At 47.2% G+C, this 26,396-nt stretch overlaps 4 protein-coding genes across 4 annotated transcripts in view; 2 read left to right on the top strand and 2 right to left on the bottom strand.

Moving 5' to 3' along the window:
* LOC107983718 (zinc finger protein 160-like) overlaps positions 1 to 20,492 on the bottom strand; it is a 182,851-nt gene extending 162,359 nt beyond the window's left edge. The window contains exon 1 of the mRNA XM_062966229.1: positions 20,397 to 20,492. The gene's annotated coding sequence lies outside the window, so the exon portion shown is untranslated. The remainder of the gene's footprint in view (positions 1 to 20,396) is intronic.
* LOC134294683 (uncharacterized) lies at positions 224 to 6,254 on the top strand. The gene is made up of 2 exons (XM_062966275.1): positions 224 to 1,087; positions 4,296 to 6,254. The coding sequence occupies exons 1-2, from the start codon at positions 224 to 226 to the stop codon at positions 4,452 to 4,454; spliced, it is 1,023 nt and encodes a 340-aa protein (XP_062822345.1). The 3' UTR covers positions 4,455 to 6,254.
* On the bottom strand, positions 14,364 to 19,921 carry LOC134294682 (zinc finger and SCAN domain-containing protein 2-like). The gene has a single exon (XM_062966274.1). The coding sequence runs from the start codon at positions 16,148 to 16,150 to the stop codon at positions 15,125 to 15,127; it is 1,026 nt and encodes a 341-aa protein (XP_062822344.1). The 5' UTR covers positions 16,151 to 19,921; the 3' UTR covers positions 14,364 to 15,124.
* Positions 20,493 to 24,426: 3,934 nt separating the features above from the next.
* LOC134294686 (zinc finger protein 180-like) overlaps positions 24,427 to 26,396 on the top strand; it is a 110,344-nt gene continuing 108,374 nt past the window's right edge. Inside the window, exon 1 of the mRNA XM_062966279.1 lies at positions 24,427 to 24,695. The gene's annotated coding sequence lies outside the window, so the exon portion shown is untranslated. The remainder of the gene's footprint in view (positions 24,696 to 26,396) is intronic.

Raw genomic sequence — 26,396 nt, 5'->3', positions numbered from 1 at the left:
CGGGGTTGAAAGGCCGCTGGGACCAGGGATCGGGTCCAGTGGGTTGGCGGAGGAAGGCGAAGAGGAGCCGGAGATCCATGGAGATGGGGAGGATGCGCCGTACGACGAAGGAAGGCGAGGTGCGGGGGCTACAGCAGGGCCCGCATTCAGATGGGTGGAAGGGCCGATGGCAGCGGCAGAATTTTGAGAGCCGCGGGGAACAACCGCCGGGCTGGGGCGCGGCATGGTCAAAGGGGCCGCCCAAGGGAACCCGATGCAACTCTTCCCCAGACCACCCATGCAGAGACAACGGGCCACAGAATGGATGCCTAGGAGAGAGGAGCTCAAATTGGAATACGGAGGGGAATCATCCGAGCTGAACTTTTTCCTCATTGGCATCAGAGGATACATGGAGGACAATGCGCACACATTCCGCTCCGAAGGAAGCATGATTCGGGCCATTGGTAATACCCTAAAAAGGGGGGCGGCCAGCTGGTATGTGCAGTTACATGCCAGACGCGACCCGTGCTTGAAGTCAGTGCCCCAATTCCTGGGGCTAGAGAACCGTTTCAGAGACCCGCTGGAGCAATTAAGAGCCCGTGATCAACTTAAGGTCATAAAACAAAGGAACAAAACGGTGCCCGAGTATGCAGAAGAATTCCTCCATCTCGCAGAAAGGGTACCAGAATGGTCCGAAGTGACCAAAGTGGAGATATTCAAAGAGGGACTGCGCCCCGAGATATTCAGCTGGGCGGCGCACAGAGATGACCCGGAGTCATTACAGGGATGGATTCAATTGGCAGGGCGCGTTGAATCCACCCTGTCCCAAGTAAGGCGCTTTCGGAGCGGCGGCGCCCAGCAGCGACCGGCAACGAGGGGTCGGGGAGAAACGCGGAAGCAGGAGCGACCAGGAGGGCGGCCCGGGATCCCCTCCAAAGGAGACGACAACAAACCCAAGACAGGATGCTTTGTGTGTGGAAAGACGGGCCATCGGGCGGCAGAATGTTGGGCCCGGAAGGGGGAGCCCCCCAAAGCCGTAAAACCCACGCCAGCAGCCGGGAGACGAGCGGAGGAGGAGGTGCGAGCCCCAGAACCCCCGGAGCAGCTGGTGAGTCAAGACAAATGCATGATAGTAGTGCCTATCTGCCTATCAGGGCTAGAGAATCGAGCCACCTGTAGAGCATTCGTGGATTGCGGCTGCTCTAGGAACATTATAACTCCAGAATTAGCGGAGGCGCTGAAATGCCAGCAAACTGAACTGAAAGCTCCGATTGCGTTCGCGCGATTGGACGGATCGGTTGCTGCTGGGGAGGCATCCACGAAAGAAATACAGGGGATCCCGTGTAAAGTAGGCAAGTGGGAGGGAGGAATATCCTTTGTGGTAGCCCCTATTGCCACGTATAATGTAATACTTGGGATCCCGTGGCTGGAGCAGGCAAACCCCGAAGTAGATTGGAGGGGAAAGAGCATGTCATTTAAAGAGCAACAAACACAATGGGAAATAAGCAAGATAGCAGGGGAAGAGAGCGAGGGAAATGAACCGGAGGAAATAAACCAAGAACTGTTGCCCCCTGAATATAGAGACTTTGTGGATGTGTTCAATCAGAAAGAAGCAAGTAAATTACCTCCCAAAAGGAATATAGAAGTGGGGATCGAAATAACCCCAGGGGCAAACTTACCTAAACCAAAGGTTTACCCTATGTCTGTTCAGGAGAAGGAGGAATTGAGGAAATATATTGATAAAAACCTGGCGCGGGGCTTCATTAAGCCATCCAGCTCCCCTTTGGGAGCCCCCGTATTATTTAGGAGAAAGAAAGACAACTCTTTAAGACTGTGCATTGACTATCGCAATTTAAACGCAATTACAAAGGATAATAAATACCCTATGCCATTAGTAAAAGATCTGATTACCATGTTAAAGAAAGGGAGTATATTTACCAAACTCGATTTAATCGAAGCGTATCATAAATTAAGAATCAAACCCGAGGATACTTGGAAAACTGCATTTTCCTGCGCATTCGGACTTTTTGAATATCAAATTTTGCCTTTTGGATTAAAAAACGGAGGCTCTTGCTTTATGCAGCTTATAAATGAAATCTTGCACCCACTGTTGTACCGAGGAGTATTCATATTTTTGGATGATATCCTTATCGTAAGCGAGGACAAAGAAAAACACGTGGAACTGGTCCGGGAAGTTTTGCAAAAACTAAGGGAAGCAAAGCTGTATGCAAAACTTTCCAAATGTGAATTCAATAAGACACAAATTGACTTTCTGGGGTATCGGATATCTCCGGATGGATTAGCTATGGACCCGTCTAAAGTATCAGACGTAAAGGAATGGGGAGTACCTCAAACGAGGAGGCAATTGCAATCATTTCTGGGGTTTGCAAATTTTTATAGATCATTCATAAAAGGCTTTGCGCAAATAACTGCACCCCTTACTGAACATTTAAAAACGAAGGGGAAAGAGGAGACGGCAAAAGTGAAAGCCCCTGGCGCCAAACTGAGTTGGACGCCAGAATGCCAAAAGGCTTTTGAAACCCTTAAAGAACGCTTCACGGAGGAACCTGTCCTAAAGCACCCCGATATCCAGAGTCCCTTCATAATCCATTGCGATGCTTCGGATTGTGCATATGGGGCAGTATTATTGCAAAAGGATCAAAATGGGAATTTGAAACCTTGTGGGTATTTATCACGAAAATTTAGCGAAACTGAGAAATGCTGGCCCATATGGGAAAAAGAAGCATTAGCTATATTAAAGGCATTGGAATGTTGGCGACACTTCCTCGAAGGGAGCGAAATTCCATTTGAAGTCTGGTCTGATCATAAGAACCTCCAGTACTTAAAATCCCCACGAAAATTATCCCCCAAACAAATTAGATGGGCGCAATACTTCAGCAGGTTCAATTTCCAACTGAAATTTTTCCAAGGAAAACAGAATGTCTTGGCCGATGCCCTTTCACGCATGCCTCAACACGAGGATGTAGCCACAGCAAAGGAAGGAACTTTGTTTTCCGAAAGGCAATGGGGTTTAGCTGTCAGTACAAGGGCACAAGCCCAAAGGGAGAGTACGGCCGTAGTCAAATTTGACGAAGGGGATAGTTGGGAAAAGGAACTGATACAATCATATGAAAGGGATCAGTGGATTTCATCCAACACAGAAAAAGGGGAGAAGAAGGGAGAAATTTGGTTTGTGAAAAAGAAACTGTATATTCCAGCAATGTTAAGGACTAAGATTTTGCATCGTTTTCATAATAACCAGAGCGCTGGTCATATGGGGATTACAAAGACAACGAAGGCAATAGCAAAACATTGTTGGTGGCCAGGGATGAGAAAGGACATAAAAATTATGTTACCCAATGTGATGATTGTGCCATGAATAAATCGAGGGGAGGGAAGCCAATGGGTCTGTTGCAACCGGTGACAGAACCTACCAGACCTTAGGAATGTGTAGCTATGGACTTTGTGGGAGAATTGCCTGTCAGTAAAGGACATCGTTATATATGGACAGTGTTAGACCTGTTTTCCAAGCAGGCTCACTTCATAGCACTTGCGAAATTACCATCAGCAGAGAAATTGGCTGAATTATACATAAACCACATTTACAAACTTAATGGATGTCCTAGTAGGGTGGTCAGCGATAGGGGTGTTCAATTTACGGCAAAATTCTGGGGGAAATACTTGGAAATGCTAGGAGCAGAAAGGAGCCTAAGTTCTGCTTTTCACCCCATGACAAACGGGGCGGTAGAACGTACCCAACAGACGCTTGGGCAATTCCTTCGCATATACTCTAATATGAGACAAAACGATTGGTCTAAGTGGCTAGCCTTCGCTGAACTAGCCTTTAATTCTACTGTCCATTCTGCAACAAATAAAACCCCATTCGAAATAGTTTATGGATATGAGGTCCAGCCTCTCCCCCAATTGCCAACTTGGGCAGAGAATGAAGAAATAGGGACAGGGAAATGGAAAGCCCAAATGCTAGAATGTTGGGGTTAGGTGACTGCATCCTTAAAGGAGGCGCACAAAAAATATAAGACATTCGCAGATAAAAAAAGGATGGAAGGCGATAAACTAAAAGAAGGGGACTTAGTGTGGCTAAGCACACAGAAACTAGGCCTACCTTCAAAAAAGCTGGGCCCCAATTTCATTGGACCCTTCCGAGTACAGAAAGTCATAAACGAAGTGACTTTCCAATTGTTCTTGCCGAAAAGTCTGGGAAAAATACATCCTGTATTCCATCGCAGCTTGTTAAAAAAGTATATGGGTACTTTGGATAAAATGGATACATAGTATTCCTGTTTGATTTATTTCAGGATCAAGACGGAGAGAGCACAGGAGGGGTCGGCGAAAGGAGGGGCACCATGTCATGGGGCCAATTCCCAGAGCTGAGTCTGCAAGCTCTGGAAATTGGAGCCATAACAAAGCGCGCTCCTGGAACACCTGGCAGCACAGCCTGGGAACCGGTGGAGTGAAAATGTAAACAAGTATAATGAGTAGTTTGTGTGAAAATGGTAGAAATGTGATACAGGGGGTGGGGTTTTGGTGATGATATTTACGTGTGATGTGACGTAGTAGCAAAGGTAATAAAAGTGGTTGTATGTAAACATTATGTCATTCTCGACTTTTCCCAAGTCGTGTATTCTTCAATAAAGATTGGTTTTGATAGCAGCTGCCTTTGATCTGCGTTCATGCTGGTCGTTTGAAGTGAGCGTGACACTTGCCCCTAGGTGCCAACAACAAAAATAAAAGAAAAATAAAGTCCTAAGTAGAAGAAAATGAATAATTGTTTTTATCCTATTGCTGACAGTTAGAAGCCTAAGCTCCACCCACTTGGTCTCCTAGCAACCCACTCAGCCCAGGGGACAGGCACAGTTAAGCCTCACTTAGGCCTCTTCCACAGTATGCCGTCACACCCAGGCACCTTTTTAAGCTTTAGGCTGTGCTTCTTCCTTTGCCCAGGTGAACTGCGGGGGCCTTACTTAGAAGCTCTGGAAATCCCAGTAACCAAAGGCACTTCAAGTAGAACAATCAAACAAAATTTTATTTTCACAAAGTCCTTGGCAGACTTGGCACATGTAATTAAGGTTGCAAATAAAAACAATCCACTTATAAAACCTTGCAGATGTTCCTTGCTTGCTTTTCCCCTTTAGTTGCTGGGTTAATTTCCACCAAAGGCAAAGAGATCCTGAGATCCTCTTCACCCTCGCCCTGAGCTGCTATCAAAAGATCTACAACTATCTAAGCTCAAAGCTAGTTTTTGAGGCAAAGTTGGTAGGGCTTCTCCAGTGGCAAAGAAATCCAGAGATGTTCTCTGCCCCAGTGCCAAGGCTATTGGAAAGAACAGGTCTTTCCCCTATCTATACTCAGCGCTGGTTTTAAAGGCAGGTCAGTACTTACGATGGCCTTTTCAGAGTTGGCCTGGCTCGGCCACACAAGCACATCTAAGTTGTTTCTTCTTCAGTCTAGAAGGCAGAAAAGGCTTCTCAACATGGAGCCTTCTATCTACAAAATGACACATTTGCAGGCTGCAAGCGGCAAAGACTTGCAAACAGGCTAAACCATCAGACTGCTGCAGAATCTGCAGCAACCCTGGAGCAAATGCAAACAGATGCTATTCCTACAACTATAAAAAAATGCAAACCAAACCTCTGGGGGACGGAGCAGGTGGCAGGACGTGGTGGAGGCACTACGAGAAACGCAAAGAAAGTACAAACTCTCTGCTGATCGTAGGCGCCGAGAAGGGGACAAATTGGGCGAAGGAGATCTAGTTTGGCTGAGTACGAAAAATCTGAAGTTGGGATTTCCATCGAAGAAATTGGCACCACGCTATATAGGCCCATTCAGAGTTACAAAAAGGATAAATGAAGTAACATATCAGCTGAGGTTGCCCAAGGATTTAGGGAAAGTGCAGCCTATTGAAAAAGTACAAAGGAACGTTGGGCAGCGGAGAACAATAGTTGTATTTAATCTTTTCCTTTCAGGACGAGGGGGAGGAGGACGCCATGTCAGAACCCTGCTACTAGAGCCTGGATATGGCGCTGAGTTTCAGGGTCACTGACATTGTGATTGTGATTGTGATAAGGCACCTGCATCCCGGGATCCTGAGAAGAAACGGCTGCTGGACTTGGCGGGGAAACTTCGCGGGGTTTTGTTGGGCGGGAAATGCGTTTTCAAATGAGGGGGGAGGGTATATAAAGGAATGCTGGCCGACGCCTCCCATGCTTGGCTTTTTCATGTCGATGTTTCCTGCAGTAAAGTTTCTGGTGACAACACAGCGAGTCTCGTGTATTCATTCAGGAGTGGCTGTAGTGAGCCGACAGTCAATGTTATAGTCTCTTATTTTTATATTATTATTAAATAGAATAATAATATATTGCATTATTTTATCACATATTATTATATTATATATTTTGCCATTATAATATATTACACTTATTAAATTATTGTATGATTATTGCTATATTATAATATTACTGACATCAAATTGGATAGGATAAAATAATTATAATAATATAATATATTTATTCTATCCGATTTGTTGTCAATCCATTCCTTTGGACTTCATGCAAATCGCCCCTTTGCCAAAATATATGGTCCTGTGCTTTGAGCAAAGTCAAATTAGACTTATGATATAATAATTATTATAATATATTATTCCAATGGCTTTCCTGTCTTGCTCCTCCTCTGGTCCTGGTCCATCAAGGGAGCTCCTCCCTCCCCCCTCCCTCCCTGGATGGCTGTTCCGTGCCTGCAGGGGGCGCCATGGAGACCCTTGTGATGCGCTGCAGCATCTCCCTCTGAAGGCCTTTCCCTTGGGAAGCTCACTTTCCCCGTTCACAGCAGGAAGGAAGGCAGGTAGTCGCTCTCTCTCTCTCGGTTCTTGTTCCTTGTCCGTTGCCTGTACCTGTGTCGCCTGGTTTGGTCCACATTCCAGTGAGTCTTCTTCGCTCCTTGTGTGGGGAGGAGGGGAGGAGCAGAGGGACCTAGACCGGGGGAGGGTGTCCCTCTTGGTTCTCTTGGACCTCTCAGGGGCCTTAAATACCTTAGACCACGGTCTTCTGGGATGCCTCGTGGGAATGGGACTTGGGGGCACCGTTCAGCAGTGGCTCCGGCCCTTCCTGGGGGTGTTGTTGGGGGACACCTTCTCGGCCCTGCAACCATTGTGTCGTGGAGTCCTGAGGATTCAGTCTCGATGACATGGCTTTTTTCCGGCCTGATGACCCCTTTGACTTTGCTTTGTGGAGACAAAGGGGACTCTGTGTGGTGGTGGTTAAGGCCTCCTTACAACTCCTTGCAACTGCCTTGCAACTCCAGGTGTTCTTGGAAGACACTGAGTGTCTAGATCGGGCGCAGTCTGGCTTCAGGCCTGGTCATGGAACTGAATCAGTCTTGGTCTCCTCAGCAGATGATCTAAGCAGGGAACTGGACGGGGGGAGGGTGTCCCTCTTGGTTCTCCTGGACCTCACTTCCGACTTCCATACCATAGACCACGGTCTCCTTCTGGGATGCCTCACAGGAATAGAGTTTGGAGGCACTGTTTTCCTTCCTGGAAGGTCGCTCTCAGAAGGCGTTGCTGGGGGACACCTGCTCGGCCCCACGGCCATTCTCTTGTGGGGTCCTGTGGGGTTCAGTCTTGTCACCCATGTTGTTGAACATGTACATGAAGCCACTGGGAGAGATCATCCGGAGTTCTGGAGTTCAACGTCATGTGCTCCCAGGTGACGTCCACCTCCGCTCCTCCTTTCCTCCTCCTGCTCAGGAGGCTGCTCAGGTCCTGAACTGGTGATTGGCAGCTCTGATGGTCTGGATGAGGGCGGATGAACTGAAACTGAATCCAGACAAGACGGAGGTCCTCCTGGTCAGTCAGAAGGCCAAAGAGGTTATAGGGTTACAGCCTGCGCTAGACGGGGTTACACTCCCCCTGAAGACACAGGTCCACAATTGGGGACTGACTCCACATGATGGAAGTTGTAGTTCACTCTGCATCAAGACACAGCACTGTGACCCCCACTGACAATGGACCTGGACTGCAACTGGCACACAGAACCCTCATGACCAAAGAAAAATACTGGAGAGGTTTGTGGGGGAATTCCCCTTAATTTATAGCCGTTGTAGATACTGGGGTTTATAGTTCACCCCACAAAGGATGGCCCCGAACCTAACTTAGCACACAGAGCCCCCATGACCAACAAAAATGCAGGAGGGCTTTAGGGGAAAGTCGCCTTGATTTATAGGAATTATAGTTCACCTACATCCAGAGAGCACTGTGTATGCGAACAACAAGGGATCTGCACCAAATTTGGCACGCATATCTGACATGGCCAATTTGGAATACTGGTAGGTTTTGGGGGGACATTTGGGAGTTGTTGGTACTGGGGTTTATAGTTCACCTACATCCGGAGACACTGTGACAACCACCGACAATACAGGGACCAAATTTGGCACACAGAACCACTATGATTAACCATGGTGGGAGGGGTTTGGGGGGAACAGACCCACCATGGGTCTCAAACTACAGGAAAGGAGATTCCACCTGAACATCAGGAAGAACTTCCTCACTGTGAGGGCTGTTCGGCAGTGGAACTCTCTCCCCCGGAATGTGGTGGAGGCTCCTTCTTTGGAAGCTTTTAAGCAGAGGCTGGATGGCCATCTGTCGGGGGTGCTTTGAATGCGATTTCCTGCTTCTTAGCAGGGGGTTGGACTAGATGGCCCATGTGGTCTCTTCCAACTCTACTATTCTATGATTCTATGATTCTATGGTGGGAGCTGCAGTTCACCCTGCAGCCAGAGATCCCACGGACCCCTCTGATGATGCATCTAGAGAGCAGATTTGCCCAATATGACACACTTTAACCAGTGATGGATTTTGAGGGAGTTAACCTGCCATGATGGGAGTTGTAGTTTACTCACAACCTTATGCATTCTGTAAAATAAAAAGGACTTTTTCAAATAACCCGGGCAACACTGGGTACCCAAGCATGTGTGTGTGTGTGTGTATTTGTTTTCCAAGATGGCTCCCACTTCCAGAGAGAATTGTGATTCCCACACGAAATGAATTGGTGCAAACGTAGCCCAGATATCCCACATGACCATCTTAAAATACTGGAGAGGTTGTTGGGAGGGGGAATTGATCCCGGATGATGGGAATTACAGTTCAGGGAGAACTTCCAGGGAGCACTGTGAATCCCACTGAGGATGGATCGGGACCAAATCTGGCACAGACCCACCATGACCATATTTAAGTACTGCTGGTTTTGGGGGGATTGACTTTGGATGATGGGAATAGTAGTGAAGCTGATACCTGGTGAGACTGGCTACCCACCAAAGTTCCAGGAAGAAGTTAGGACTCACCAGCTGAAGAGAAAAGAGCAGAGAAATCCAGACTGAGAAGAAAGAGCCACTGCTTCACTATCAGGAGGCCTCCACCATAGCTGCGTGCCCACCATCACTAGGCCTCCCGCCACCACCACTAGGTCTTCAACATCACCAGGGCCTCTGCCATCGTAGAGTCTCTACCACCACTGAGCCTCCGCCAACTCACACTGGAGCGTTGCAGCACACCAAAATACCTGGGAGTGACTCTGGACTCTGCTCTGATGTATAAAAAACACTCAAGAACGGAAAATGGAAGGTTGGTGGACAGAAAAAGAGACTGAATGATGGGCTTAAAGCCAACCTGAAAACCTGTGTAATAGACACAGAGAGAGAACTGGGAAGCCCTGGCTCTTGAGCGCTTCCGTTGGAGGTCAGTTGTGACCAGCAGTGCTGTGGAATTGGAAGAGGCATGAATTTAGGGCGAAAGGGAGAAGTGTGCCAAGAGGAAGAAGGCATGCCAAACCAACCCAGACCGGGACCTCCTTCCATCTGGAATGAGATGCCCTCACTGCGGAAGAACAAACATGCGGGTCAGGAATAGGAGGGCTCCACATGTCCACCACGAAGACACTACACTTGAAAGGCCATCATGCTTGCACCACAAGGGATCCCCTAAGTAAGTGAAGTGAGTAAGGGCTCTTCTTCAGAAATATTTGGGTGGCTCTGGAAGCCTTGATTCACCCTTTCCTTCTTTCAGTTTCTTCCTTCCTTCCTTCCTTCCTTCCGCTTCCTTTTCTACGCAGTGTGCTTTCTTTGGAGAAGAGGGGAGGCTGAACAATCTCTACGTTTGAGACTACGGCGCTGAAGAATATACCGGTGACACCAGATCTGGGTGTAAAAACTATGCTTGTAACTTCTATTCAGCACGAAAAATCATACACTGTCCTGGCACCAAGCAGATCCATTCACACACACATATTCACTCACCCTCCCACACTCGCCCATCTTCTCGCAAAGGACAGATCCATTTCCTAGCAGAGCTAAATCAGTCCCCAGAAGAAGGAGAGGGTTTGGGGCAACCGTCAGCCAGCCAGATCGGCTGTGGCCTGGACACGGTCCAAAAGAGGTAGAGGTCGATTCTCAAATCCTGGATCCACAGGGTCACCAAGGTCATCAATACAACAGAAGAGAGGTTCTCAAAGTGTACCCAAAAGTCTTATGGTCCTCCTTGCCGCCCCAAGCGTTTCCACCCCCACCTCAGACTCCCTCGCTGCCCAAAGATTATTTTCCATGCTGCTCCCCTTCCTCGTGGTGGGAGTATTATGGTCTATCTTGCATCACCCGCCCCACACAGGCCGCCAGCTCTTTTCCCCTTGTTTGGCCAGCTGCTGAGCTTAGAAAGGGCAGGGTGGCCAGCCAACCACTCCACCCCTGACCTGAAATCATCCTTCTCCCCTTCTCTCTCAGCCCCTCTATTGCCCTCCTTTGGGGCTGCCTCCCCTGCCTTACCTTTCTGAATCAGTGAAGCTCATGGTCTGCTCTGTACTGCTAAGAATGAAAATAATATGCTCCAAAAACATGTTCTTCCCCCCAAAACATGGCTAGATTTCCCACAATGTATTTTGAAAATGTTTTGTCCACAGTGGATAATAGTCTTTGTTATGAATGGATGCTCCCGCTAGAAAATACATAACAATGTGGGGAAACTACAATTTCCAATCCTCCCCAAACCAGGCCGTGTTGGGTCTGTCTGCCAAGTGTGGTCCAGATCTGATACTGACTGGGTTCAGTGCTTTCTGGCTACGAGTGAACTATAACTCCCAAAACCAAGGTCAATTCCCCTAACCCCCTGTAGTAAGTTCAGTTGGTCATGCGGCTTCTACGTACAAAGTTTTGTCCCGGTTCATTGTTGGTGTGGGTCATAGCATCTCTCAATGCAGGTGAACTACAACTCCCAGATTCCAGGCAATCACCCCCAAACTCCGCCTGTATTTAGTTGGACATGTTGGGTCTGTGTACCAAGTTTGGTCCATCATTGGTGGGGTTCAGCGTGCTCTGCATGCAGGGTGAACTACAACTTCCACACGGGCGGGTGATTCCCTCCAGTGTGTTCTGTAAGCCATCAGGGTTCTGTGTACACGTGTGTTCCGGATCTAATGAGGGGAACATGCATGCATGCTTGCTGCTGCTGGCCTCTTCCAGGATATTTTGTGAGAACAAGAAATGCAAAAGCTGTGTTTATACTGTGGAAATGAGGGGCATTTTGCTCATAATTGCTCTTTAAAACCGTCTCAGCTGCCGGGAAAAGGGAAGCCCTAATGCGCCATGAGTCCAGCGCATTAGGGCCTATGATGCAATTGCCTAGAGGGAATAAGCATGTGTTTGTGGCCGTACAATTAAGTGTAATGGGTCAGAGACCAGTTAGTACTCAGGCATTTTTGGATTCAGGGGCTACCGTTTCGTACATAGACCAAAGTTTTGCAGAAAGGAATAAGATCTCAATATTGAAGAAAAAAGTCACAGCTTGGGTGGAGGGTGCTGATGGAAGGTTGTTGCATTCCGGGATGGTGGATCAAGAAACAGCGGCTGTAACCTGGCAAGTGCAAGGGCAAAAGGGGACGTTAACTTTTGATGTCACTGCACTACCTAGATATGATGTCATCTTAGGTATGGACTGGTTGACACAGGTCAATCCTCGGGTGGATTGGGCTCGCAAAACTATTAGCTTGGACCCGCCAGTGTGTTTAACTCTAAACAAAGTGGGTGGGGATATGGAAGGTGTTCCATCTTGTTATCGGGACTTCTGGGATGTGTTCTGTCAAAAAGAAGCGGATAAATTACCACCACATAGGCCTTATGATTGTGCAATCAACTTGGTGGAAGGAGCTAAGTTGCCTGCAGGCAGGTTGTATGCGCTCACGGTACCTGAAAGACAGGCTTTAAGGGAGTATTTGGATGAGAACTTGCAGAAGGGTTTCATTAGACCTTCTAACTCGCCTACGGCCGCTCCAGTCTTTTTTGTGGCAAAAAAGACAGGCGACTTGAGACTTGTGTGCGACTACCGTGTGCTAAATAAGTACACTGTTCGGGATAGGTACCCTCTACCTCTAATTCCTGAGTTATTGTCTCGGGTTCAGGGAGCTTCCATCTTCACTAAATTAGATCTGCGCGGGGCTTACAATCTGGTGCGTATAAAGGCTGGGGATGAATGGAAGACCGCGTTTAACACCTGTTATGGCGCTTACGAAAATTTAGTAATGCCATTTGGGTTGTGCAATGCGCCAGCGGTATTCCAACGGTTCATTAATGATGTGTTCCGGGACCTTTTGGACAAATTTATGGTGATTTATTTAGATGATATATTAATTTATTCGAAAAACGTTCGTGAACATGGGGAACATGTGCGTCAGGTTCTGTCTAGGCTCAGGGCAAATGGGTTGTTTGCTAAGGCCTCAAAGTGTGCCTTTCATGTGTCTGAGGTGGAGTTTTTGGGACATGTTATATCTGGGAGGGAGCTAAAAATGGACCCGCGAAAAGTGGACGCTGTCAATACCTGGCAAGAATTAACCTCCAAAAAAGATGTGCAAAGGTTTTTGGGTTTTGCCAATTATTATAGGGAGTTCATTCCCCATTTTGCACAATTGACGGTGCCTTTAACCCAACTCCTGCAAAAGAAGCGTTCATTTGAATGGACTATAGAGGCCAAAGAGGCATTTGTACAACTGAAACGTAGCTTTCAGAATGGGAACATTCTGGTACATCCAAATGTGAACAGACCATTTGTTGTTGAGGCAGATGCTTCTAATTATGTGCTGGGAGCAGTGCTCTCGCAGAAGGACCCGTCCGGTAGATTAAGGCCTTGTGGTTTCTATTCTAGACAACTCACTGCGTTTGAACAAAACTACACAATTTGGGAGAAAGAGTTGCTAGCTATCAACCTTCGAAGTTTGGAGGCATTGGTTGGAGGGGGCTAAACATCAGATAGTGGTCCTGTCTGATCATAAAAACCTGGAGCATTTGCAGACTGCAAGGAAATTGAACCAAAGGCAAATTAGGTGGGCATTGTTCTTTTCCAGGTTTGACTTCAGAGTGCAATTTGTAGAGGGGAAGCAGAACTTGAGGGCTGATGCTTTGTCTAGGAAGCCTGAGTTTAAGACTGCTGAAATATCCTCTGAGCAAACCATTTTACCTGTTTATTGTTAAATATGGTACAGGACAGGCAGGATCTTCATGACCGGGTGTTGTCCTCTCAAAAAGAGGATAGGTGGACGCAAGAACAGCTGATATTGCTCTCTCAAGATATGAGGACTATACTGCCTAATTTACAAGATGAGGATGGGGTACTATCACGTAATGGGCAGATTTTTGTACCGCCTGGTAAATTACGCTTGGAAATCATCCAAGCATATCATGATGAGCCAACTGCGGGACATTTTGGGAGATTTAAGACTGTACAAGCCATCACTCGTCATTACTGGTGGCCCAAAATGAGGCAGGACATTTTAAAGTACTGTGATAGCTGTGCTATTTGTCAGCAGTGTAAACATCCAGTGGGTCGACCTTGTGGTTTATTATCGCCTCTACCCGTCCCTGAAAAGCCCTGGCAGATTATTTCTATGGACTTCATTACTGATTTGCCTAGGGTGGGTGGATATAGGCCTCTTTCGCAACAGGCCTCTTTCGATCTGTTAATTTTTATCTCTCATTATTCTACTCCCTTTAGATAATATAACATAACCACACTTCTATTTCTGATAACACTCTTCCAAATAATATTACAACTGACATTTGCCCATGTTGTTGTCAGTTTGTTCACTTTGGCTAATTTGCAGGTCCTCATAAGCCATTCTTTTTGCGTTGGAATAAAACATTCCTTCCATCCCTGTGTATAGTCAATTCTCACTTTAGTATCTTGCAGTCACTATCCATGTTTTCATTCTAATTGATCATCCAACATTCTCAACATATAAAACTCTAGTTTCATTTAACCTCAATTACGTTCCAGAATGGAATGTATTTTAGTTCAATCTTTCTACAATACACCACATGTGATGAAATGTCCCAACTTTGTTGTGTGTATATTTTTATTTGATTTATGTGGTATATTACATCAAAAGTGGGAGAACATCGTATAGGTAGATAGAAAGGTAGAGTGAATAGCTTACAGAGGACAAAGAAAAGGGAAGAAAAAAGGTGTGTGTGTGTGTATATATATACCCACCCACACACACACATATAGAATATAAAAATATTTTTAAAAAAACAAAAGAAAAAAAGGAAAATGACTATATATATATGTGTGTATATATATACATACATATATATACACATACATACATACATACATACATACATACATACATATAGTGAGTTGACTTCCCATCTGTGCTTTGGAGAATGTTCTTTCACTTTCCTGATTTTTCCTGTTTGTTTATTTCAATCCTCCTTTGTTAGTATGTTCTTTATATGTAAGACAGATCTATATCAATGTCCAGTTTTCTTTTTCTCATAAATTCTGTAAAGTTTGTCCAGTCCGTTTTATTTTTCCCATCTCTTATATTTTGCGTTAGATTGTCCATTTGTATAATGTCAAGGACTTATAAAATCCATTCTTCTATTGTTGGAGTTCTCTTTCCTTTCCATACTCTTGCCAGTGCAAGAAAAGTCCCAACTTTGAGCTCGCATTTCCAAAATTTGCAAGCGTTGCTTTTGTACATGTTTGAATGACACCCTGGGGTCAATTAACACCATTCTCTCCAGGGTGAATTCCATGATGTTTATGTCTAATGTCATTCCGTGAAAATCTCTGTCCACATTCCAGGCATTTCTACGGTTTCTCCCCAATGTGAGTCCTTTGATGTGAATTTAGGTTTCCCCTCCGAGCAAAGCTCTGTCCACACTCCAGGCATATATAGGGTTTCTCCCCAGTGTGAGTCCTTTGATGGGAACGTAGTCCTGAACTACGAGCAAAGCTCTGTCCACACTCCAGGCATATATAGGGTTTCTCCCCAGTGTGAGTCCTTTGATGGGAACGTAGAGCTGAACTATGAGCGAAGCTCTGTCCACACTCCAGGCATTTATAGGGTTTCTCCCCAATGTGAGTCCTTTGATGTGAATTTAGGTTTCCCCTCCAAGCAAAGCTCTGTCCACACTCCAGGCATATATAGGGTTTCTCCCCAGTGTGAGTCCTTTGATGTGAACGTAGTCCTGAACTACAAGCAAAGCTCTGTCCACACTCCAGGCATTCATAGGGTTTCTCCCCAGTGTGAGTCCTTTGATGGGAACGTAAGCATCCCTTCTGAGTAAAGCTCTGTCCACACTCCAGGCAGTGATAGGGTTTCTCCCCAGTGTGAGTCCTTTGATGTATATGTAAAGCTGAAATGTGAGCGAAGCTCTGTCCACACTCCAGGCAGTGATAGGGTTTCTCCCCAGTGTGAGTCCTTTGATGTCTATGTAAAGCTGAACTGTGAGCGAAGCTCTGTCCACACTCCAGGCAGTTATAGGATTTCTCCCCAGTGTGAGTCCTTTGATGTGAACGTAGTCCTGAACTACGAGCGAAGCTCTGTCCACACTCCAGGCATGTATAGGGTTTCTCCCCAGTGTGAGTCCTTTGATGTGAATTTAGGTTTCCCCTCCGAGCAAAGCCCTGTCCACACTCCAGGCATGTATAGGGTTTCTCCCCAGTGTGAGTCCTTTGATGGGAATGTAAGTGTCCCTTCTGAGCAAAGCTCTGTCCACACTCCAGACATGTATAGGGTTTCTCCCCAGTGTGAGTCCTTTCATGCAATAGCAGATGGCTCCTCAAACTGAAGTGCTTTCCACACTCAAGGCATGTATAGGGTTTCTCCTCCATGTCAACAGTTACGTGATATGGGCACGTGAGTATTCTTTTTCTTTCTGGTCAAAATTGAGTTCCACAAGATTGGCACCTAGAGAGGATTTCTTCTTCCCACAGGATTTCTTTCATTATTGCCCTTTGATTTCCAAATTCCTCAGTCTCCACTAGATACTGATGTTTTATTTTTATGCCTTCATAGGGTCTTTGTTTCCCTGATCAAGAAAGAAGAAGCAAAAGGTTAAACATGAAGCTGCAAACTTCCTTTATTTCCAAGACTATCCTCTTTTCCTTTCATGGCTCATGTTGAAAATTGAACTACCTAGAAATGGAGATATGAAGGGTCATAGAATCATAGAATAGTAGAGTTGGAAGAGACCTCACGGGCCATCCAGTCCAACCCCCTGCCAAGAAGCAGGAAATCGCATTCAAAGCACCCCCAACCCCATCCAGCCTCTGTTTAAAGGCCTCCAAAGGAGGAGCCTCCACCACAGTCTGGGGGAGAGAGTTCCACTGCCGAACAGCCCTTCTCACTGTGAGGAAGTTCTTCCTGATGTTCGGGTGGAATCTCCTTTCCTGTAGTTTGAAGCCATTGTTCCATTGTGTCCTAGTCTGCAGGGCAGCAGAAAACAAGCGTGCTCCCTCCTCCCTATGACTTCCCTTCACGTATTTGTACATGGCTATCATGTCTCCTCTCAACCTTCTCTTCTGCAGGCTAAACATGCCCAGTTCTTTAAGCCGCCCCTCATAGGGCTTGTTTTCCAGACCCTTGATCATTTTAGTCACCCTCCTCTGGACACTTTCCAGCTTGTCAACATCTCCCTTCAATTGCGGTGCCCAGAATTGGACACAGTATTCCAGGTGTGGTCTGACCAAGGCAGAATAGAGGGTAGCATGACTTCCCTGGATCTAGACGCTATTCCCCTATTTATGCAGGCCAGAATCCTGTTGGCTTTTTTAGCTGCCACATCACATTGCTGGCTCATGTTTAACTTGTTGTCCACGAAGACTCCAAGATCTTTTTCACACGTACTGCTGTTGAGCCAGGCGTCCCCCATTCTGTATCTTTGCATTCCATTTTTTCTGCCGAAGTGAAGTACCTTGCATTTGTCCCTGTTGAACTTCATTTTGTCTCAAGGACACACAGAAACAACCAAAGGTGATCACAAATTTATGAACTATAAGGGATGGATTCAGAAGGAAAGAAGGAAAGTAGGGAGGGAGGATGAAAATAATGAGTGATTGATGGAAGGAAAGAGGGACGGACGGAAGAAAAAGGGACCTTCGTACAATACTAAAGAGCCACATTGATTTTGTTGGCTTGACCTAAACACGGCTAAAGAAGCACAAGGCAGACAGTTAGACAGACCATAGACGGGGCGTCATTCACTCTGAATAATGGGTTTCCGTGAATTACCAGCATAAGTTAAATATTAAGAGGCACAATGATCCCTTTATTGATGATTTCATGAACGTCTAGATTCCCTTTCAGGCCAAAGACGTTGCCTTCCTGCCTGGCAAATTCAACACCCCATTTAGGCATGCTGGTCTCGCCTGGACTAAGTCCCCGTTGGGCTGTTCACTCCCTTGGTTGAGCCACAGGACGGCATGCAAATTCACAGGCACAGCTCAGTCGGGAAACTCTCCTTCCTGCCCAGCCCTTTCCAACCCTGTCCATTTCCGCCTCTATTTCCTACCCTCTGTTGTGGAGAAAGGGTTTTCAGCAGGTGAAGGCGATTGAGAGAAACACGGGTTATGTGTACAAGGTTGTAGGAACATGTCCGTAGTAATCTAAGCCATTAAAGCCCAACCTGGGGAAGAACGGCATCCACTCTGTCCAGTCCTGTCCTGGAAGATGCCTCACAAATGTCTTACTGAGCATGAGAAATTTACTAAGTTTATCATGTGCCTTGGCACATTATAAAACCATATTGCACCATACTGAATTAGTTCGCGATCATAATCCCCGCTGCCTGCCTTGCACTTTAGTTAGCTCAGACCCCTATACCTATGCTGCTCATGCACCCTCTACACTTTACAACTGCATTTGCACTTGACACCTATATATTGTGTATACATAATAATAATTTCATTCTTATATCCCATCATCATCTCTCTCCCTGAAGAGACTCGTGGCGGCTTTCATGGGGACCAAGCCCAGCATAAACAAGGATTCCAAGGTAAAACACAATTAAAAAAACGTATAGCAAGTAAACAATATAATCAAAATAACTGAAACGAGAAAAAGTAAAAACACCATAAAACTATATAATAAACCGACATCAACCGACCAGTAAGTGGAAAAAGTGGGCACGATCAGATTCGAGAAGGTAGGAGAAGGGCTTGTGCAAAATGCAGAGTATATTTATTTATTTACTACATGTATAGAATGTTTTTCTCCCCCTAAGGCAGGTATGGACAAAGTAAGGCGGGGGTATGTGTGTGTGTGTGTGGATGTGACCCCCTGGGCGCTTCCCTCTGGCCCTCCTCCTCATGCTTCCTATACTCTTGGCATTAGGCCAAGAATATGGGGAGGGAGGCACGTGGCAGCAGAGAGAAAACCTTCTGGCACGCTCCCGGCCACTGCGTGTCTCACCCTCCTCCCCATCTGTATACCGGGAGGGTGGCTCGAGGGAGGCACGAGGAAGGCGGCTGAGAGCCCTCTGAGCACCCTCGGCTGCAGCCTGCCTCGCCCTCCTCCCGGCATGATGCCCAGAGGACACCCAAGGGGGGTCTGGGGAGGAGGGAGGAGGGACCGGGCGGTGGCGCAGATGGTTAAGAGCCAGACACAAGAGATCACTGCTGGCCGAAAGAAAGGCCAAGGGTTCGAAGCCCACGTCGGATTGAGCTCCTGACCTTGTACTTGACCATCATCCAGAGAGCACTGTCAACCCAACTTACGATGGGTCTGGACCAAACGTGCCGCGGATGATGGGACTTGCAGTACTTTCACTGACACTGTGACCCCCACCAGATAATGGGCTAGGACCCACATCCAGAGAAACTATAACCCTCAAAGAGAATGGACTGGGACCGGACTTGGCACAGGAGACACCCATGGCCCTCCCTCTACTGACACGCAGGTTACAGCGAGTGCCACGGACATGCAGCCCAGACCCTGCCCGTGTCCCCCACAGACACCATCCTGCCCCCCACCCAAGGGAAGCAAGGATTTCATGCGGGGACTATTTCCTCCTAGATGTTGTTTCTCCTCCAGAATGGACACCCCAGGCTTCCTTGATTTGCATGACCCCACCCACCGCCTCTCCCTTGACCCTTTCCTACCCTTTCCTGTGGCACAAAGTTCACAGAGGACTTGATCAGCAACAGAACATACTAGAGAAGTTTGGGGAGAATTCACTCCATGCTTGACAAGAGTTGTACTTGACCGACATCCAGACAGTACTGTGAACCCAACCAAAAATACATCTGGACCACACTGGCCACGCATGACGGGACTTGCAGTACCTTCACTGACTCTGTGACCCCCTCTGGCAATGGACTGGGACTGGACTTATTCGTTTACATTATTTCTACCCTGCGCTTCTCACCCGTTGGACTCAGGGCAGCTTACAAAACTGGCAATTAATGCCAATACACCGTAATACAATAAATAAAACATTACAACGGTTAAATAACATAATGCTATACAAGACTTGGCACAGAGGAGCCCCTTGACCAACTGAAGATACTGCAGGGGTCAATGGGAAGGGGCCTTGGTTTTGGGAGTTGCAGTTCACCTGCAGCCAGAAAGGAGGGGACCCGGATGAGGTCAGGCCTGGACCAGACTTGGTAGACAGGCCCAACATGGGCAGCTGTGCAGGCAGGTCTAGTTAAATAGTAATAGTAATAATAATAATAGTAATAATAATAATAATAGTAATAATAATAATAGTAATAATAATAATAATAATAATAATAATAAATCTCTATTTATTTCCTTCTCTTCTCCCTCTCGGGACCCAAAGCGGCTGATAAGGTAGGAACATGAGGGAAACAACAGAGCTGGTGGATCCTAGAGACACAACGGGACAGACAGACAGGCAGACGGAGGGACACAACTGGAGCAGACCTTCCGGCCCGTGAGGCGTCCTGTGGAGACCCGTCTTGGGAGGAGGGCGTCCTGGGAGTTGTAGGCCTCCCTCCCTCCCTCCGCCCGCCCGCCAAGGACGGGCCTGGCCCACACTCCCGCCGCCAACCGGGCCCCTCCGCCTCCCCCCCGGGCACCCCAGGCGAGCCCCCCTCCCTCCCTCTCCCCACAGACCCCTCTCTCTCTCTCGGCCTCTCCGTCCTCTTCCTTCCCGCCTCACAGACACAGACCAGGCCTCAGGCCAGGCCAGGCGCCGCCATCTTCCCCCTCTTCGTCCTCCTCCCCCGGAGCCCGCCCTCGCCCCCTCCCATTGGCTGAACCCGTGACGCTCCGCCCACCGGAGGCCGCCCATTGGCTGCGTCCCACTCAACCCTCCTTTGATTGACGGACGAGAGCGAGGAGGAAGGAAGGAAGGAAGGAGGCCTCGGAGGGAAGGCGGAGGAGAAGCCCGGAGTGGGTCCCTCTCTCTCTCTCTCTCTCTCTCTCTCTCTCTCTCTCCTCCCCCCAGACACCATCCCTCGCCACCGGGGGTCCCGAGGAGGAGGGGGAGGGGAGGGCCAGGCCCGTCCTCGGCTGGGAAGGGGAACGACCACCCCCGGGTCCCCAGGGCCAGTCTCCCCCAGACCCCGACAGGGACCCCAGTGGGGCCTGCCTGTCTGCCCAGTCTGGTCCAGGCCCGTCACCAGATGGGTCCAGTGTTCTCTCAGTACAGGTGAACTATAACTCCCTGGTGCCCTCCACTTCTGACACCGAGTCCTTGATGGAGGACTTCCTCATTCCTTTCCGCACGCTGCTGACAGTCTTATGATGTCACAAATTAGTTAAATTAGAGGGTTGTTATATGTCTTTCGGGCTGTGTGGTCATGTTCCAGAAGTATCCCAGCCATGAAAGCCTTCGACAACACATAGCTAAATTAGCCTCCCCGCATAAAGCGGTACCTAGCGTTTTCAACTGAACAGATGCAACTATTTTCCGAACTGCTTAGGTGGGCAGAGAGCCAGGCTCTTAACGGTCAGGAACTCGATCTGACCCGGCCTTCGATCCCACGACCTCTCGGTCAGTCGTGATTTATTGCAGCTAATGGGCTGCGCCACAGCCCGGCCGGGATGCCAAGGTGGCCTTTGGGGTTGGGCCTGCGTGCCAAGCGAGTCCCAGGCCCATCGTTGGAGGGGTTCAGAGGGCGGCTCTTAGGCTGCAGAGGAACTACACATCCCGGTCGGTCCCTTCGAGTCTCCCTCTCTCTCTTGGGAGTTCAGTTGCTGTGTGCCATAGGAAATAATAGGAAAGGGTTGAGGGAGAGGAAGTGGGCAGGGGCATGCCAATTCCCTGCTATGTCCTATCCTTTTCTATGGCACACAGCAAGCAGAGGAACTGGTCCACCACTGAACAGACTGGAGAGAGGGGTCTGGGGAGGATTGACCCTGATTTCTAGGAGTGGTAGGGACCGGGATGTGTAGTTCCCTGCCCTCTAAGAACTGAACTCTGAGCCCCACCAAGGATGGACCTGGGACTCGCCTTCCCTTCTGCGGCCTTACATGATTGTTTTACAATGTAATATATTTTATATTAGACTAGCTGTGCCCGGCCACGCGTTGCTGTGGCGAAGTCTGGTGGTCTGGGAAATAAAGTCTTGAGGAATTGGTGGTAGTTAAGGTCAAGGGTCAAGGTTTCCCCCTGACGTTAAGTCCAGTCGTGTCTGACTCTGGAGGTTGGTGCTCATCTCCATTTCTAAGCCGAAGAGCCGGCGTTGTCCGTAGACTCCTCCAAGGTCATGTGGGATGACTACATGGAACGGCGTTACCTTCCCGCCGGAGCAGTACCTATTGATGCACTCACATTTGCATGTTTTTGAACTTCTGGGTTGGCAGAAGCTGGGGCTAACAGTGGGGGCTCTCTCCGCTCCCCCAATTCAAACCTGTGGTCTTTCGGTCCAGAAGTTCAGCAGCTCAGCGCTTTAACACGCTGCGCCATCAGGGGATATTATTTCCTAAAGGTTGTGAATATACAATATTTCTGATTGGTTTTTTTTGTTTGTTGGAGGCAAGTATGAATGCTACAATTAGGAAAAATGATTAGGATGTAATGGCCTTGCAGCTTTAAAGCCTGGCTGTTTCCTCCCTGAGTGAATTTTTTGTTGGGAGGTGTTAGCTGGCCCTGATTGTTTCCTGTCTGGAATTCCCTTGTTTTCAGAGTGGTGTTGTTTGCGATATTTTATGTGCTTTTACTGTCTGTGGCCCTGAGAAAACAGGATTTGCCAGACTTTGATGATGGGAATACTTTGTTGGGAGGTGTTAGCTGGCCCTGGTTGTTTCCTGTCTGGAATACCCTTGTTTTCAGAGTGATGTTGTTTGCGATATTTTATGTGCTTTTACTGTCTGTGGCCCTGAGAAAACAGGATTTGCCAGACTTTGATGATGGGAATACTTTGTTGGGAGGTGTTAGCTGGCCCTGATTGTTTCCTGTCTGGAATTCCCTTGTTTTCAGAGTGATGTTGTTTGCGATATTTTATGTGCTTCTACTGTCTGTGGCCCTGAGAAAACAGGATTTGCCAGACTTTGATGATGGGAATACTTTGTTGGGAGGTGTTAGCTGGCCCCGATTGTTTCCTGTGTGGAATTCCCCTGTTTATTTACTGTCCTGGTTTTAGAGATTATATTGTTCTGCATTATTCTATCCCAGTAATTATTTCATATTAAAGTAGAATCTCACTTACCCAACATTCGCTTATACAATGTTCTGGATTATCCAACGCAGTCTGCCTTTTCATAATCAATGCTTTTGTAGTCAGTGTTTTAAATTCATTGTGATATTTTAGTGGTAAATTTGTAAATACAGTACAGTAGAGTCTCACTTATCCAACATAAACGGGCCAGCAGAACGTTGGATAAGCGAATATGTTGGATAATGAGGAATTAAGGATAACCCTATTAAACATCAAATAAAGTTATGATTTTACAAATTAAGCACCAAAACATCATGTTAGACAACAAATTTGTCAGAAAAAGTAGTTCAGTACACAGTAATGCTATATAGTAATTACTGTATTTATGAATTTAGCACCAAAATATCACGATATATGGAAAGCATTGACTACAAAAATGTGTTGGATAATCCAGAACGTTGGATAAGCGAGTGTTGGATAAGTGAGACTCTACTGTAAATACTACATAGCATTACTGCGCATGGAACTACTTTTTCTGTCAAATTTGTTGTATAATATGATGTTTTGGTGCTTAATTTGTATAACGATTACCTAATCTGATGTTTAATTGGCTTTTCCTGAATCCCTTCTTATTATCCAACATATTCACTTATCCTGCCGGCCTGTTTACGTTGGATAAGTGAGACTCTACTGTATATTTCTAATCTTATATTATCTGCTCAGAACTGGATTATCTGAGGCCCCTTCTTCACAGCTGTATAAAATGCACACTGAAGTGGATTATATGGCAGTGTGGAGTCAAGATAATCCAGTGCAAAGCAGATGATATAAGATTATAACTGGGTTCTATAGCTGTGTGGAAGGGCCTTGAGTCTACACTGCCATATAATCCAGTGCAAATTAGATAATCTGTGGAAGAAGACTCAGTGAGGCCTAAATCTACCTGTCTCCTAACTGAAACCTGGCTGTCCCTTAGCTGAATTGGTTGCTAGGAGACCAAGTGGGCAGAGATTAGCCCCCTAAACTGGCAGCAATTGGATAAAAAAAAAATTATTGCTCTCCCTCTAATTAGGACTTTATTTTTCTTTTCTTTTTGTTGTATCAACCTTGAGGCATGGATGATGGGTTGTGTTGTCAAATTTCGAGGTTGGGGGGCCTGTACTTTTGTTGTTTTGTGAGTCGTCGTGATGCCATCACTCTTCTATATATATAGATGTATTGTAGCACAAGAATAATAATAATAACCCGGCGTTGCTCAGGTGCTTTGACAAAGCCAGTGTTTCCATGGTCCGCAAGGCCTGAGGTTGTGGGCGACCTCCCCCTCCCTCCCTCCCTCCCCTCCTGCCAGGTCCACCCCAGAATCTCCCTCAGACGGAGCTTCTCCCCTTGGGCGCCTTGGCTGAGGAGCCTCCCGGGCGGGGCTCAAGGGCGGGAGGGAGGGCGAACGACGGCTCCCGGGAGGGAGGTTTCCCGGCCCCGCCCCCTCCCCTCCCCTCCGGCCTCCCTCCCTCCGCGGCCTCTCCTCGGCCAGGCCTGCCCAGCGGGGCCTCCTCCCTCCCGGCCTGGCCTCACAGGCCTCGCTCGGACCACGGAAGCCCTTCCTCGCCGCCCGTCAATCAAGGCCGGGGAGCAGGACGTAGCCAATGGGGTTCCTCCGGTGGGCGGGGCGTCCCGGGCTCAGCCAATGGGAGGGGCGGGGGCGGGCTCCGGGGAAGGAGGAAGACGAGGAGGAAGATGGCGGCGCCTGGCCTGGCCTGAGGCCTGGTCTGTGTCTGTGAGGCGGGAAGGAAGGCGGCGGAGAGAGAGAGAGGTCTGTGGGGAGAGGGGGGCTCGCCGGGGTGCCCGGGGGGGAGGCGGAGGGGCCCGGTTGGCGGCGGGAGTGTGGGCCAGGCCCGTCCTCGGCGGAGGGAGGGAGGGAGGCCTACAACTCCCAGGATGCCCTCCTCCCCAGACGGGTCTCCACAGGACGCCTCCCGGGCCGGAAGGTCTGCTCCAGTGGTTTCCCTCCGCCTGCCTGCCTGTCTGTCTGTCTGTCCCGTTGTGTTTCTAGGATCCACCTGCTCTGTTGTTTCCGCCATGTTATTTATTTTGATTATTCCATTGATATCCCGCCCTTCTCACCCCGAAGAGGACGCAGAGTGGCTTACGTGAGTGGCATTATTCCGTGCCTGAACAACAACAACAACAATTAAAAGCCTTTAAACAACAATTTAAAACAACCTATGTAAACATGAGACGACTCTTGTGCCTAGATTTGATGCCAGATAATCCTATCCATCAATCCAAAGCCAGTTCCAACTATATTGCACAGGTCATTCTGACGGGCCAAATGCTTGATCCCAAAGCCATGGTTTCTCTTGTTTGCGAAATGACAGGACGGGCGGAAGCGGCCGATCTGATCCTCCCAGGGAAGGAGTTCCACACTGAGGGGCCGCCACCGAGAAGGCCCCGTCTCTCCTCCTCACCAGTCGTGCCTGCAATGCATGAAAGTCCTCTGGAGCTTTCCAAGATGGATATTGTCCTCCATAAATGATATAGAATATCCAATACATTAAAATAGAAAACGTGGCTTCTAGGGCTTGGGTTGATATGGATATTGACCATAAATGATAGAACAGGGGTCCCCAAACTAAGGCCCGGGGGCCGGATGCGGCCCTCCAAGGTCATTTACCTGGCCCCCGCCCTCATTTATAATAGAATATTTTTATATCATTTTAAATAATATAATATATTGTATATACATATAATATTGATAATAATATTATCATTTCATACAATATAATACTAATAATACCATATAATAATATTAATTATATGTTATATATTACATATAATATTACAGTATAGTGGTATAGTTCAATATAGTAATATATAATGCTAATATTGTCCTATGCTAATAATATAATATATTGTATGTACATACAGTTGCTCTGGAGTGAGAAGGTGAGAAGGGCAGGATATAAATGTAATAAATAATGTAGTAAATGAATAAATAAATTATTTTAGACTTAGGCTCGCCCAAAGTCTGAAATGACTTGAAGTCACACAACAACAACAATCCTAATTAACTTGACTATCTCATTGGCCAGAAGCAGGCCCACATTTCCCATTGAAATCCTGATAGGTTTATGTTGTTTACTATTGTTTTCATTTTTAAATATTGTATTGTTCTTTTGTTGTTGTTGTTTTGCACTACAAATAAGACATGTACAGTGTGCATCAGAATTTGTTTGTATTTTTTTTTCCGGCCCCTCCACAGTCTGAAGGATTGTGGACCGGCCCTCGGCTTAAAAAGTTTGAGGACCCCTGATATAGAATATCCAATACATTAAAATAGAAAACGTGGCTTCTGTGGCTTGGGTTGATACTGACAATTTTGCTTACAGTTTGAAAGAAATTAAAGTTGAGAGTGACAGCACTTATAAACCTTAACATTTATTTCACACGCATTTGAAATAAAATACTGTAGACTCAAAACAGTCAATTTTTCTGAGAAAAGGCAAATTGCTAG

This window comes from Anolis carolinensis, unplaced genomic scaffold, assembly GCF_035594765.1.
Source record: "Anolis carolinensis isolate JA03-04 unplaced genomic scaffold, rAnoCar3.1.pri scaffold_18, whole genome shotgun sequence".
Taxonomy (NCBI): domain Eukaryota; kingdom Metazoa; phylum Chordata; class Lepidosauria; order Squamata; family Dactyloidae; genus Anolis; species Anolis carolinensis.
The sequence above is the reverse complement of the archived record's forward strand: the minus strand, read 5'-3'. Positions and strand labels throughout refer to the sequence as shown.